We start from the raw sequence: 16437 nt of genomic DNA, 5'->3' as shown, positions 1-16437 counted from the left end.
TGCTTATTTCTCCACAGAAGGCAGCACAGTAAGCCTCTGAGGCTGAATAAAGCTACCTCCATCTGTTCTCTCAGTTCCCCTTCTCCTCCTTGGTAACCACCACTGGAAGGAAGGAAAACACAAACTGACTGCAGGACACAAGGCAGTCACAGATCAGAGAGAAGATGTGGCCCATAAAGATCTACAGGGATGAGGGTGGGAACAGAGAATGGGGAGCGAGGGACCCACATATCTCTTTTGTGGGGAAGTAGGATGGGGCTCAGAATACTAGAAGGAAATTAAGAGGCTCAGAGCTCCAGGGATGGTTGAGACCCTGATGGTTGTAGCAGATGAAACTCTGGCAAGAGCACCAAAAAAATTATGAGAAATTACAGTCATTTTCAATTTTCAGGTAATAGGGCCATACTGAATAGAAGAATTTTTTTTACATGTGAAGGAAAAATACATTCTTCGGATTTGAAATGGGTAATGCTTCTAGTGAAAACAACAACAAGAACATGTTTCCCACCCAGTACAGATCAAAAAGGTTGTTGTAAAATTCCTAAGGATTGTGGTTTATTTTCCGAGTACTAGAAGTACTCAGGAGATGCTGTAGAAAGTCAGAGAATAATATATACTTTAGCACAGAAAAGTTGTAATCGTTTTCTTGAACAAAATTTTCAAACGTGGGCATCTAAATCCATTATATTTCATTTTCAGAGGTGTGGACACTCAGTACTTACTCAAATAAGTGGCCTGATTTTTTGGAACTAACTTTTGGCACTCAAATTTGTAAACACTGACTCTACTGATAAAAATCTCCCTGTCATCTACTCATCACCACATCATGGCCAAGATGTCAGAAGTTTTAAAGCACAAAGAGCACAACTGTGAAATATGATTTATTACAGTATCAATGTAAGCAAAAAAAGCAGAACCCAAGACAGTTTTCCCAGCAGTTTTAAAGGCCTGATCCAAAGCCCACTGAAGTCAATGGGAGTCTCACCACTGACTTCAAAAGGGCTTTGGTTCAGGCCTTTGATCAAGAGGATTGCATTATACTGATTTATTCTTGATGGCACAATTCTACTTTTTAATACTAAACTGTTCAGCCTTCGGGGAAAATAAAAAATCTTCTCGTTTATTTTCTTCATATGTAACTTCTGTAGATTTTTTTGAGACATGAGAAAAAAGTATTAAGAAAATTTTATACAATCTAACACTTTCTTTATCAAAACCATACAATATTCTTCAATTCATAAGTGACAAGGGAACAACAAGGACAGACTTACATCTTAAGGTTCTGATGATATCAAACTACCCTTTTAAGAGCTTGGTTAAGGAAAGAAGATATTCAAGAATATTACGGAAAGAGCTGTGCTAATTCCAAGTGAAGAATTTTGGCAAGATCTCAAATCTAACAACATTGTCAACAATCATTTTCAGCATGATTGACAAATAAACTGGTTTAGGTACATTCTCTATTGCTCTGGTCTCTTAATTCCATCTTGAGCTTCATTAGGATCCAAAATACTACAGATACAGGAACTAGATGTATTTAAACTTATGTGAAGAACAGTACAGGATCTTTATTTAGAATAAGCTAACACAAGGTAAACAATAAAGAAACTTACATTTCTCTCAGCTGCAAAGTCAACATAAAAGAAAAGGAAATGATTTAAAGCTAAGAAGGTGTATATGCTTTTGTTGCATGCATGTGGAATGTGGCAAGTCTCCCTCAGAGAGAATTCTCAAGACGTGACCAACAGTGAAATCTCATGGATAATACTTCCTTTAATAAGCACTTACCTACTTTGGTGACGGGGATGCTATACAAAAATGCACAGTCAGTAATTTTCTCTTACCACAAGAAAAAATTCTGATTACCCCAGTCTAGAAGAGGAACTGCATTTATTCCTGTTGTGCTAATAGTCATGGCAGCTTACACTGCTAGAAAATCTGAAATCTGTTGTCAAAAGATGTAAATAAAAATACTCCTGTGAACTGAAAAAAAAACAGGGAGAGTCTGAAGGGTCCTACAGCTATGGTTGAGACAGATACCAGCTTTGATTTATAACTTCAAACTTGGTATCTGCACAGTCCTAAATGAGGAATTCAAGTTTTGTAAAGTTTAAACCAACTCATTAATAATGAATTTGGAGGTTAATTTTAAAATATAACATACTATATAGTCACAAACCATTTGCATGTTCTAGGTGGAGCTGGTGGCACCACTGATTATTAAGGTTACTCGACACGTCCCATTATTAGACCCTATTTTCAGTTCATTATAACTTTGCCAAACTTAAGAACATAAGAACAGCCATACTGGGTCAGACCAATTGTCCATCTAGCCCAGTATCCTGTCTTCCGACAGTGGCCAATGCCAGGTGATTCAGTGGGAATGAGCAGAACAGGTAATCATCAAGTGATCCCATCCCGCCATCCACTCCCAGCTTCTGGCAAAGAGGCTAGGGACACTTACACGGTGTTGGATCCCTAACCATCCTGGCTAATAGCCATTCATGGACTTATCCTCCATGAATTTATCTATTTTCTTTTTGAACCCTGTTATAGTTTTGGCCTTCACAACATTCCCTGGCAAAGAGTTCCACAGTTGACTATGTTGTGTGAAGTATTACCTCCTTTTGTTTTACATCTGCTGCATATTAATTTCATTGGGTGACCTCTAGTTCTTGTGTTATTTGAAGGAGTAAACAGCATTTCCTTAATCACTTCTCCATAACAGTCAAGATTTTAATAGACCACTATCATATGCCTTACTCGTCTCTTTTCCAACCTGAAAAGTCTCACTCTTTTTAATCTCTCCATACCCCTAATCATTTTTGTTGCCCTTCTCTGTACCTTTCCCAATTCCAAAACAACTTTTTTGAGATGGGACGACCAGATCCACATGCAGTATTCAACATGTGGGCATACCATGGATTTATATAGAGGTATTATATTTTCTGTCTCATTATCTATCCCTTTCCTAATGGTTCTTAACATTGTTGGTTTTTGTTTTTTTGTTGTTTTTTCTTGGACTGCCACTGTGCTTTAAGCGACTAGGCTGAAATTCTACATGCCGCATATCTTCCTCAGGCTGAATTTTTTTTTGAAAGTTTCAGTTAAAATGATTTAGCCATTTCTGAGACAAAAGCTAGGGAAAAATACATAGTTTTGCTTATGTTAAAATATTCTTGGTGACCTTGTCTTTGAAAAGCTCTATTACTGTGGCACAAGGACTCTAAATTTGACAGGAAGTGGCCTTGATGTCAGGAATGTGCCTTTTGCTGTCCCAGTGAAAATCCACCCACATTTAGCCAAGTTACAAACCTCTGTGGAAAAAACCCACAGTTTGCCCATGCTCAGTAGGGACTTTAATTTAAGCAGCTAAAAATCTCCTTAGAGTCAGTACTCACTAAGCATGCTTGAACCTCTCTCAGTTCTTAGTGGAGACCTGACTCTCCCGTGCTTTCAGTGACTTCCCGTGGCACGCAGGCAGCGCGGAGGAAGCTGAATGATTCGAATGCAGAGGAGCCAAAAAGCTGAATTGGGAGGAATGGATGGGGAAGGACTGGGTCTAGGAATCTGAGGGTGGGTGTTGGAAGGCAAGGACAAGGAGCCAAGTGGGGAAGACTGAGACTGGATGAGAAACCTGGGGAGGAAGACTAGGGATATGTTTTCATTACCCGTCGGATCGGTGGGCAGCGATTGATCCAGCAGGGATTGATTTATCGTGTCTAGTCTAGATGCGATAAATCAACCCCCAAGCGCTCTCCCGTCGACTCCTGTACTTCAGTACTGTGAGAGGAGCAGGCAGGTCACCGGGGGAGCGGTAGCAGTCGACTCACTGCGGTGAAGACACCATGGTAAGTTGATCTAAGTACGTTGACTTCAGGTACGTTATTCACGTAGCTGAAGTTGCGTAACTTAGATTGACCCCCCCCTCCCCCCAAGCCCCCCAGTGTAGACCAGGGCTAGGACTGGAAGGCAGTGTGGTGGTGAGACAGAGAGAGATAAATCAGATGAGGAGCCAGGAAGTGGGGGGGATTAGACTGTCTGAGCAAGGAGATGGGGATAAGGAGTTGAGATAGGAGAGTGGGAACTGGGACTGGCTAAGCAAGGAGATTGGGACTGGGATGAGAAGATAAAGGAGTGTAGCCTGGGACTGGGTAGGCAAAGAAAAAGGGACTGGGAAAAGGAACTGTGAGTGGGGAAGGGAGACAGGAGGAGGACTGGGAGAGGTTGGAGGAAATGGGGTAGAAGGGATCAAGTTTGTGAGAATGAGCTAAAGAGTCTGTGTTCACTAGAGCATACAGCCCTCCAGAGCCTGGAATGCAACCCAAGATTCCGAGAGTCTCACCATTTCTCTGCTGTCACCAAATAACTATGAAATCCACTGGCAAAGTGTGTCCCATCCCCCTCTAGTGTGGGTCCACATAAAGGAAGACAACCCATTACTGCAATCAGTTACTCTGTTAGCTCAAGTGGAAGCAGTCTGGGTGATGGAGTTTAAGATTCCAATCCTGCTGATGAACAACGCTATCAATGATATCAATATGATGCCACATGATGGAATTTCTCAGTTTGCTTTTTAAAAACCTAGGATATACACACACATAAAACAATGTTAACAGAACATTATTAAGACTGCAAAGTCAGGCAAAAGCTTGGAAATCCAAGAATTAAGATTGCCTGTGCAACTTGAGTTCAGTCCTTTTGTGTGCATGCATGGTATAGGCATTAATTAACATGATCACAAACAATTTTTTTCCACATTATTCTGCCTTATTCAGTGCACAGGATGGATCTGCTCCGAGTATGAATCAGGTTTGTGTAGCAAAGGAGGCTGTTGTATGTAGGACTGCTGTCTCATTTGTTGCAGAAGTTAGGTGGTGCACCTACTGTGGTTCCAGGAAAACAATAGGCCTAAGCCTGCCAACAGCTAAAGACCCTTTATCTTAGCCAGGAGGGGAGAGAGGGGCAGTAAACCTGGGCTACAAGTGAATACTGGGGACAACAAATGAAAAAACAGGGATGGGAGTGAAAGTCACAGGGCAAAAATCAGGTAACTGGAAGGGAATACTGGGCAGAACACCCCTGACAGCACCCACTGCTCCTCAAAGGTATCTGAGGAGTCAGTGGACACCACCCAGGGGAACTCTGCTTTGAGGAGTGACAGAACAAGGTAAAGAAAATAGAATATTCCACTGTCCAACTTCCTCTTCCTGGTATGATGTACACATGTCTTGGCCAGCAACAGGAGGAGTCTGATAAGGAGGTCCTGCAACTTTGTGGGGCTATGGACAGGTGTCCCAGGATCAGGAGGTGCAGGGAGAAGTGCAACCAGAACCTCAGTAAGAGGTTCTACAGGAGCTGGAAGAGGGGCTACAACTTGACACACTCTATGCAGATGAGTGCCAGCTCTCCCTCTTTCTGCAGATGGAAAGGCAGATAGTGAATGAGGCAGAGGACTGCAAAGAAGAGAAAGGATGGTTAAGGCAGTCGAATGCTTCCCTAGAGAATGGGATTCCATCCTTGCCTCTGCTACAGAGTTCCTATGATATGCTGCGCAAGTCACTTCAACCCAACTTTTCATTTTCTGGGTGCCTAACTTGATACCCTGGGGCCTGATTTGCAGAAGTAAGGAGCACTCTCAGCTGCAACTGAAGTAAGAGCAGTGCTTTTAGCATATAAAGTGCTAAATAATACTAAGTACTGTGAAAAATCTGTTTTCTAGTCATCTCAAATTGGATACCCAAAATTAGTGGATACTTGCCCTTAATCTTTCTGTTCCCTTAATCTATAAAATGTGGATGACACCATCCTCTCACCTCAGAGACGTCTGAAAATACATTTATTCAATGTTTGTGAAGAACTCATAGTACTGTGATGAGTGACATAGAGAAGCCCTTGAGGAAATGAGAAATTCTGTCTTCAGAGCAGGGTTTGAATATGCTGCAGTGAATAAGGCATGAGGCCACACACTGAATAATGAGGAAAATATAAAATATTGAATAGCTGCTCGTTTATTGAGTGCTACCTGTCCTGTCCATTGAATGAGGCAGGAGTTCTGTCAAAAAAAATAGTAAGTGAACGTGTTATTAAAGACGCAGACACAATGGGTCAAATTAAGGTTGCGCAAGCAGTCTTAATTCTGGCACTTCCTAACTTTACTTGGCAACCTTAATAACGTTCTCCTAGAATAGTTTGTGTGTAATATATAAATAAATTTGCAAAACTCAACACAACCTTAACTACATAGCCATGATAAGTGCCCTCCATAATATATATACACACATACAGTGCACTCCTTTTATAAGAATCACATCCATTTCAGATGATTTGATTCTTATAAGGCATTGATTCTTACAAGTGGAGTATAGGAATGATGATCTCAGTGGCTTTGATCACTATATGCAGCTGATTCTTTTATAAATTGAATGCACTGGTATTCTACATTCAAGCAGACGGTACACTTAAAGTTTATTTTGATTTCAGAAAGAGTAAATGTTTCAAAGGTATTCCCTTTACTCAAGGTGAGGGATACTACTAGACTTGGTAAAATCTCTAGAATCAGAATGTACTTTAATTGGGTCCATAATCTACTTCCATCATCTGTGTGCGTGTTGTATGCGTACACTGAAATACGCCACTTTTTATTACAGTTACACATATAGATCAATGTAAAAAGACTAGAATTTCAGCATTTCAAAATACTGTACTGGGGGTTTTGAGGTAGCACTTGAGGTTCATTTTACTCCATGTACTACATACTCTAGGCAGTTCTGAAGCTGTTAAAACAACATAAGCTATTTTAAAAAAAATACAATGAATGCACTTTGCCTCCATTAAGGTTTCTGTGGGAGCCATTATTTCTATTTTGTGCATCTAGGTCAGCATTTGCACAAGTGACACTGGATGTCCAACTTGAGATGCCTTAAACGTATCCCATTTTCAGAAAAAGATGAGCACAAACCCTCTGAAAAATCAGGACCGGGAAGGCACCACAGTTCTGGCCAAAAATGAGACATGCCAAAATCGTTGGTCACTTTTGAAAACCTCGGTCCTACATAATGAAAGTTAAAATATAACTTTTTTGTACTGAACTGTAGCATACAGAGGGTAGTCAAACCATGGCCTCAGAGTTAACTTTTGTTGTAATTCATTGGATGGAAACTGGACATTTCACTACATCTCCCTCTCTATCTAGCTTCCATAAGGTACCAAAGACACCGATTGGTAAAGGATGTTGAAATCACCTCATGTCAGAGAAAATGCAGCAATAAATACCAATTCAGTACTTCCTCTGGCTCTATTAAACGGCATTTGCCTCCGAGTTATTTCAGCACAGCGAACCAGCACATTAGAACAGAGACAGGAGGAGGAGCAAGCAACACCCAACTAAGAGCTGGGTGTGAAGGGAAGAGAGCAAGTGAAAAAACTCAAAAATGAAAAAACTAAATGTAGAACTGCCCACCAGTAGCTGTTGAAGTAGAGAAGCTCTGGGGATGAGGGAGGAAGAGATGGAAAGGAAAGGATAAGCCATGTAATAACATGAAAAATAAGGAAACTGATGAAGAAAAAATTATACATCCATTTTTCACAACCTATTATACCTGTTAGATGTTTATGCTATCACCAGACCTATTATTTCCTCAGACTACTGAGTTATTTTGTTCTGCATGAATTTGTTGAACATATAAATCTGTAAAACTCTAATACGTGTGAAATACCATTCTGCCATCAAGTATAGCAAATGCCATTAAGCCCCCCAATCAAATAATTAAAGTAATGGAACATTACTTACAGCTTGTGCTACAATTCTGTCTTTTCACTTCACTTATTTATGTGGTTTTCACCATGACACAAGTTTATATAAAAATAAGCACATCAAAGAGAGACAGATGCAAATATTAATTAATTATGCACTGAATATTTAATATGCCTGATGATGGAATACAATTGTAGATAAGATTTTGAACCAAACTGTGCTTGCATTACTTGAGTAGCCTTATTTACTTCAAAGAGACTAATTTCTTTTAAAAACATATTTAAAAGTTAAATAGTCCAAAACAAAATTAGTAAGTTTCTATTGGTCAGATTCCTACACCCTAACTTTAGGAACAGTGCCAGTGAAATCAACAGGTTACTTGTTGAGTGAGATACTATATAATGCAAATAAAGATGTCAAAATCTGGTCTTAAGCAGCTTGGCAAAATACAGACTTATAATAGTGTATGTTAGGATACAGATATTCAGGCCTGTCTGTAAAGGCCTACACTCTAAGAATATAGGTGTGTTCTTATCACTTAGCTAGTTATAGAGGTATAAAAGAAAGAATCGAAATCACTGTCCGCCAGTGTAAGGTCCTTCTCTTACTAAGATAGTCTGAGGCCCTGTGGTTAGGCTAAGATATTTGACTAAGCAGCAGAGGCAGCCATAAGCTGGGAAGCGAATGGTCACATCCTCACATTCCAAACTAGTCACATTGAGATAAGGTGCTATTGGGCTGTTAGGAATACAATCCTGTCCTGATAATGCCTATCGCCTCCAGAGAAAGGGAAGTGCCTAGAAGATGTAAAAGGAAACTTAGTTTGATAGCATCCTGTCTGGCAAGAACTCACTTATCAATAGGTGGGATGTAAAATCCTCATTTCTTTGTTGTTCTATCACTGTAGTCCCCATTTCCCTATTGTTTATCTGTATAATCTCTGTCTGCTTCTGTGATTGTTTCTATCTGCTGTATAATTAATTTTGCTGGGTGTAAACTAATTAAGGTGGTGGGATATAATTGGTTAAATAATCATGTTACAATATGTTAGGATTGGCTAGTTAAATTTCAGTAAAATGATTGGTTAAGGTATAGCTAAGCAGAACTCAAGTTTTACTATATAGTCTGCAGTCAATCAGGAAGTGAGTGGGTGGGTGGGGGAAATGGGAACAAGGAATGGGGGTGGGGAAACTGGAATCATGTTTTGCTAAAGGGGGAAATGGAAACAGGGAATGGGGGTGGGGAATTGGAATCATGTTTTGCAAAGGGCAGAAATGGGAACAGGGACACAGGTAAGGCTCTGTGGTGTCAGAGCTGTGAAGGAGGACACTAAGGAAGGAAACTGGAATCATGCTTGCTGGAAGTTCACCCCAATAAACATCGAATTGTCTGCACCTTTGGACTTCGGGTATTGTTGCTCTCTGTTCATACGAGAAGGACCAGGGAAATAAGTGGTTAAAGGAATAAGCCCCCTAACAATGTACTTTAAGAATACAATTATTATAGTTACCAGCTGCAATTCTTGCTGCTTTTGCGTAGTTTCCATTTTCAATACATGATATCAACTCACTTCGGTCTTCCAAGGTGTGTCTTCGTATAAGCGCTGGTTTGCCTTTACCACACTTTGGCAAGCTAAAACTGCAGAGGTATAAATATTAAATGTTACTGGAAAACTAGTATGCTCACTTCCCTCCACTCCCTTCTGTCAAAATGTTTGGAATTTAAGATATAGTACTCATATGTCACTACAGTTACCTGAAGGTGAGTAGTAAATTCTACTGTATTTCACAGAATGACTGCACCCACCTTAAGCGGGGAGGGCCGTTGTCCAGCTTGCTGGCAGATGGGAAATCGCGCTTTATGGGCAGAGGGTGGGAGAGTGGCTCAGAGGCTGCTGCAAAAGAGCACTCATCCTCCAGGGATTGGAAAGGCTGGGGAGTTGAAAAGGGGCAAGCCTAGTGGGAGAATACCCTTTTCCACAGACCAGGTGGAGCAGCACCCACCTTCCCGTCTCTTGGAGGTGGCAAATACCAGGTTTGGTCAGGACCTGCTTTGGGCATTGCACTAGCCGCTCCTTTCTAGAGGGGCTGGGAAGAAATTTTTCCCTACCACCAGATTGGCCTAGGTGGAGTAGGGGGTTTTTCACCTTCCTCACAGCGGTTCAGGAAGAACTTTATTATGGTGAGTAGGAACAGGAGTTAGGTTCTGATGCCGCAACTCATTATGTAAGTGTGGGGCAGGTGTCCAGTGCAGGAATCCCTTCCTTATTGAGTACAATGACCAGATAAATGGGTTGATAAAGGACTTAAAAAGGAGGTGTTTGTTAAAGGGGAGGAGGGGGTTTGGGGCTCCTATGACTGGCATGGCAGGAGCCAACCCCTCTTCCTTATAGCCCACCTTAACCCTCATTCCGGGGGGTGGGGATGGTAAGGTCTCAGCAATGGATTGGCTGGAGGACCTGGATGGAAGGGGGCTGGCAGAAGCCTCCCAGGTACATATTGAGTGATCATGGAGTTACCTGCACTGTACACTTTTATCTGCCAGGTAGTCCTCAACATTTAACAATAAGGTTGCAGCCTGATTAAAACCACATCAAGTCTTTTCTTTCAGTATAGCCAGACAACATGTACAAATTGATTGATTCAACTTGTACTGATAAGCAAAAGATCTAACTAGAGAATAAGAATTCCTTCTCCTCCACCCTCCCAAAAAGTGATGTTCAGAAACATCATTGAACTATAGATATTTTCCCATGGATAAATTTTGCACACTCCTGTATTTTCACTTTAAAAGATTTAAGTAATTTGACCAGAAATTATTTTGCACTGCATTCACAATACATCACTCATCCTCAAGGAATGCAATATGAAATTTTCCTTATGCTATGCAAATCAAATTTTGGGGCATGAATATGTTAATGCTAACCTCTTAAGCAGTCCAACATTGATGGTGAATTTAAGAGTACACAGCAGAAAAATGGTTACTTATTAAAGCAACTCTGGTTCTTCCCGATGACTGCCATATCAAGTCACATTCACGGGAGATATGCACCATTGGTGAACGAGCCTGGAACTTTCAAGCAAGCTTTCAAGACTCAAGTGAAGCCCCACGTTCACCCACCCTACCCTCTTGCTCTAGGACATAAGTGCACAAATGTGGGTGCAGCCCAATTGCCCTTTCATTTCTTTTTTCTTATTCAGGAACCCTTAACAAGAGATTCGTTTCTCACCTTCCCTCCTTTTTTGGAGAGTGGATTCATATGGACAACCATTCAAGAAATGCAATTAAGAACTATATCACTGCATGAATTACTCCCTGGTTCTATGGCCATGGAATTTGCTATGTAATTCACCCCCTGCTGCAAAACTGGGCTCCAGAATATATGCCTTCATTAATAGGGGGAAAAAAAAGTTTCTAGCCCTAATGGTTGTGATAACCTACAAAACATGAATTTCGTGTAAACTGAAGCAGTGTTGGGTTCTGATTTTGCAGAAAGCCTGAAATGATTTCAAAAGATATGAACCTCAATGTTGTGTTAATTTTGAAACCTAAAAATGAGAATTTAAACATTTTTTTTAAAACCAGACATGTATGTGTTGTTGCTCTAGTTTAGGGCATACTTTTTAGTTTGCTGGTGCATGATTATAGTTCTTTATTTAAAACTTAAAAATTTTAAAAGGGCAAAAAAAATAGTCAGATTTTTACCTTGAATTACATAAAAAGCTGTTACTGGAGGATATGCTAGATTCGGATGCACAGCGGCGACGAGGTTCAACTTTTCTTCCTGGAGCATCATCTAACTCTCTCTCTTTACTTCCATCTCCAAAACCATTTGATAGGCCTGTAATGTAAATGAGTGGTATACATTACACCGAATTTTAAACTACATTTTGTTTTTATACAAGTCTATATACATATGTTTACATAATTTTTGTTCCGCATCTGGTAAGTGACTGTGATGTGAGTAAAAGAAAAAATAAAATGTTTCATTTTCAAAAATGAAAGATCAGGCAAAGTTTGTGTAGTCCAGATGTTAAGAAACAGGATGTTAATTTCAGGTAACAGGAAAAAGATAAAGATTATATTATAAGATATGCACAATGGCACATCAAAAAATATTCCCCATATGTCATACTTCAATAAATACTGCGTTGGATAGTTAATCTTGAGTGCATGGTTGGAACCAAGGAACAAAAAAAGTGTTACAAAATTTGCAGACTCTTAAAAATAAAAATATCAACAGAAAACTCATCTTTATAAAAGTTTAATGTACTTAAAATCTGTAAATTGCAAGACAGGAAGTACTGAAAATAGCCATTCAATGCTCAAAGTAACCAGCAGTGGTGATTAATTAAGGGCCCTATCCAATGTCCACTGAGTCAAAGGGAATCTTTCCACTATAATCAGGTCCTGAAAACCTATTTCAGAATAATGTATTTCAACAAGAATCCAGATTTAAGACTATTAAGAGACTTAATCCAGACTTAAGACTATTAATATTTCGTCTACTTCTCTATCAAAATGAATAATGTAAATTCAGTTGATGTCTGTTGTCTTGTCACCATAGTTTGTGTGTTTTGTTTCAGCCTTCTGATGAGGAAAACATAGTAGAAAACACATAGAATGCTCAAGCTACCAATCTGAGACTTTTATAACTGGGCCACCATAAATCTTGCATCTATTTGCTTATTCATACAGTCTGTATTTCTTAAGACTCTTCATTTGTCTGTGTTTAAACAGCATTCTTTACTTAAATAAAGTGTGTATCTGTATAGGATCCGATGAGAAATACATCTTTAAAAACTCTATATTTTAAACAGATGTGAGTCAAAGCAGACATAGGAAGAACATCAACAGAAATGGAGCAAATTAAGCTAAAGCAGAGGTCCCCAAACTCTGGGACGCACCCACCTAGGGAAGTTCAGGGAGGATCACCTTGCTCCATTCCTGGCCCCGGCTGAGGCTCCCCTCCTGCCCCTAGCTGTAGTCCCAGCCCCCAGCTGAAGCTCCACTCCCACCCCCAGCCCCAGGCTGAGGCTCTGCTCCCACCCCCAACCTCAGCCCCCTTACCCCTGTCTGTGGGCTCTCTTCCCAGAGCTGTGTCCCTGCTCCTGTGCTCAGCTCCGGGGGGATAAGAGGTCATGGACAGGGGTAAAAGGGGGGGGGGGGAGGAGGAACATGATGTAAAAAGTTTAGGGACCAGTGAGCTAAAGGAATCCATGTTCAGCTAGCTGCTATAGGCCTTGAGATCCTCTAGAATTATCTAATTTTATTCTTAAGTAGGACTTCTGAGAACACACTTATTTTCTTGACATACAGTATGATGTACATTCAAATTTTTTATTTAAATCACATGTGCAAAGTTGTGACATTCTGTACTTTTAAATCGAAACTGTAAAAAACAGCCATTCTACATGCTATAAAGGATATCGGAACCCTCATTTCCATAGGCAGAAGTTTCTAAAGACGTTTCTCAAGTCCTCTGTCTTATTTAATTTTCTAATTTGCATTAGGAGATTCTTGTGTATTTTGGAAGTGCAACAAAATTGACAGGAAAATTATAAAAAGTAGTAAGTACAAAAAAAACGTATTACATACCACACGGTAGTAAAGACAAAGGCTGATCACATGTAGAGTTACTTGTAACTTTACCACATTCTAATTCATTTAACTACTAACTAGAAATGCCACTTCCCAAGCCCTCACAAAGTCACTGACTAATCAAATCTTTTTATATTAGCGCACTATTTTATTTGATACTATCCAACCCTATCCTATGGTGTTTGCACACACAAGCTCTTTTCAGCATAATTCTTGAAACCTCTATGTATCAAAGTATTTAGATTTGTATAGACAATGTAAAAACAAGCACCTATCCAATGCTTTAAAAAACAGACTGTTATAGTCTGCTACCTTTATATTTAAAAGATGAACAAATTAAAAATGACAAGAAGAGATTACTTTTTCATTTTTCACTTTTCTATCATTCTTCCCATTCAGAAACTTCTAGTGTCTTTTGCAATTCTCCACTGGATCTGTCCTAGTAATAAAATATACAATTTTTTAATGTTCCTCAGTACAAAACTATGTACATGCTATGAGGAGGAGGAAGAGGAGAATAAAGTAATTATTTTATTAGCGTCATGAAGCCCTAAATTGTAAATCATTAATCAGCCCTTTATCATGCTCATTTTTATCATGTTTATTCTCAGCCAGTCAGTGCAGGTAGTTCCAGGAGATTAACCTTAATGTTGCTGAAAATTCCTTCAAAGCAAGAGTGATTTAAGAGGATGCCTATATGAAATGTTTTAAACAAAGGACATGAAGCCTTACTGAGAAAGACTAGTAATAGGTTTCCGCAGGTTATCCTTTCATTGTAGGATAGCTGTCAGCAGGTAGACAGACCTACTCTTAAATAAAGTCTTGCCAATTTGTTTGTTTTGCATCGTGGCCAGAAACCAGAAATATAAATTACACAATGATTAAGCTACTAAAGAAGCTAACAGATGTTGGCTCACATATCAATCCTAGTGCTGTGGGGTCAGGAGGTAAATCAGAGCTGTTTCCACAACTTACTTTATCAGAGTTCCTAGCCCTTTAATGAACAGAAAAGCAAGAGGAAATCTGTATAAGCACCCTTGCAAGGTTAGGGTAGCATAACATGCTACTGTATAATGTGGCTTAAATAAGTCTGGCCTATGTGGGATCTGTGCCACCTGCAGTTGGAACGGTACATTTTCATCTGCAGGGCCTTCCTAGGATAAAGAATTTGAGTGGGTTTCATTGTTTTTGACTTCACCAACGCAATATTTTTAACATTACATCTAGCAAACTTCCAATTGGGTCCAGGGCGGGTCTTTAACAAAAAGAAAACAAACCCAACACACATCACAATCGTTACTGTGTTAAGATCACTTTATGATTTTACATCCCGAGTCTTCAATTCCTGGCTGAAAGTTTCATAAAAGAAGACTGGTAGCTAAAGTCTAATTAGAGCTGTATTATGAGACAGACAGTTAGAATCCGCCCCCAGGACAAGATTAAAAGTCTGCTTGGGGCTTAGTAGTACAATATGATCTAAAAGAGTCAAATAAAGGGAAACTTTAGAAAGTGCAATAGCACTAATCACGAAACATTTAGCTATTTCTCTTTATCTTTTTGTGGAAAGTTCAAATTTAACTTATTTCATCTTCAGAAGCTGTTCACAGTAATCCCACTAAATGAATACCAAATCCTAAATGACAAAACTCCACAACTTCTACTTTTTAAAAGTAAAAAAAAAAAAAAAAAAAAAAAAAAAAGGCATTTTAAATAGAGACTGACTCATTAAATCTTTGAAACTAAAATGGCAAGATTGTTCTGTTATCTAGTTGCAAATCTGTATTGTGACTTCATAACTGGATGATAAAATTTCATCACCATAATTTTCTAAGTACTCCAAAGCATCGCTGACTTATAAAAAAGAAGTAAACATAGCAGTAACACCATATTTAAATTATATTAACTGGAACTGCTTGGCTAGACACCCATGAAGCTCCCTGTCCCAAGAACAGGAGGACATTCAGGGTATGTCTATACTGCAATAAAAAAAATGCATTGCACTGAATCTCGGAACTCAGGTTATTTGAAGGGCTCAGGTTGAGGAGCTAAAAACTACAGTGTAGACATTCTGGCTCAGGCTGGAGCCTGGGCTTTGATATCCTGCAAGGGAATTGGGTCCCAGAGCCTGGCCTCCACCCTAAGCCAGATCTACATTGCAATTTTAACCTAACAGCCCAAGCCAGGGTTAGCTGGCCCGGGCCAGCTGCAGGAGTGTTGTGGATCTTTCATTGCAGCGTAGACAGACTCCCAATCTCCTGCAAATATCAGGCAGTTACAAAATACATCAGGACAAGGCTCCCTCCTGTAAAGTATGCAGGAATCTTCTCTCAATCCATTTGAATCTTACAAGTTCAGCAAAATATCTTCATAGCAAGATCCACTAAAGACAAGACTTTGGGGGAATCTTAATTTTGCCCTCCTTCGCACTTTACAAGTCTGTAGAAAGTCTATTAAATCAGCTGTGTATGCTATGTACTCAATTTTCAAAATCCCACAACTTGTTCACATTAAAACTAGTTTTCTATGCAACAGGGAAAAGTCACACTTCGGTGGCAGCTATTTCCATCGACTACTTCAACTTTCAACCCCCAGTTACGTCAGCTATAGAACTATTCAAAGCAGTCTATACAATTTCTTTGTATTCGGACTTTCACAAAACAGAAAACAAAAACAAAAACTCCCCTCCACAAACGTTTTTAGGCAAAGACCAAGTACAAACCTTTTCAGCCTGATCGGTGAAATTTGCAGGAAGTTTTAAACAAGTGCAAACTGTTAGCAATTTTAAATGTAAGGGGTCACTACTGCTCCCACTCTTAATACATAAGACAGCTTTCTAGAGACTGTACAATTTATAAGCAACATTAGCTTCCATGTGAATCACAGAGTAATTATCAATGACATGGGTACTACAAAATACATTTTAAAAATTTACAAAACTACAGAACAGTTTTAAGCTAGAAATAAATAATGCAAATTGAATCCACAAGTTACTTCTGGGTTTCTCCAACGCTGATCATTTGGGGAAGCAAATTTTCAGCATTTATAATTATGAATACTGCAATTAAAAATATAACACTTCA

The 16437-nt window shown here is 39.4% G+C and overlaps 1 protein-coding gene across 6 annotated transcripts in view; it reads right to left on the bottom strand.

Moving 5' to 3' along the window:
* BRD1 (bromodomain containing 1) overlaps nt 1-16437 on the bottom strand; it is a 106533-nt gene that overhangs the window by 9424 nt on the left and 80672 nt on the right. For all 6 annotated transcript variants that reach the window (XM_048836229.2, XM_048836232.2, XM_048836227.2 and 3 more), the window contains 2 exons: nt 11462-11597; nt 9267-9394 (listed from right to left, as the gene is read on the bottom strand). In XM_048836229.2, the coding sequence (XP_048692186.1) occupies nt 9267-9394; nt 11462-11597 (264 nt within the window). The remainder of the gene's footprint in view (nt 1-9266; nt 9395-11461; nt 11598-16437) is intronic.

Source organism: Caretta caretta, chromosome 1 (genome assembly GCF_965140235.1).
Source record: "Caretta caretta isolate rCarCar2 chromosome 1, rCarCar1.hap1, whole genome shotgun sequence".
In the NCBI taxonomy this organism is placed as follows: Eukaryota; Metazoa; Chordata; order Testudines; family Cheloniidae; genus Caretta; species Caretta caretta.
This window is presented reverse-complemented; position numbering and strand designations above follow the sequence as displayed.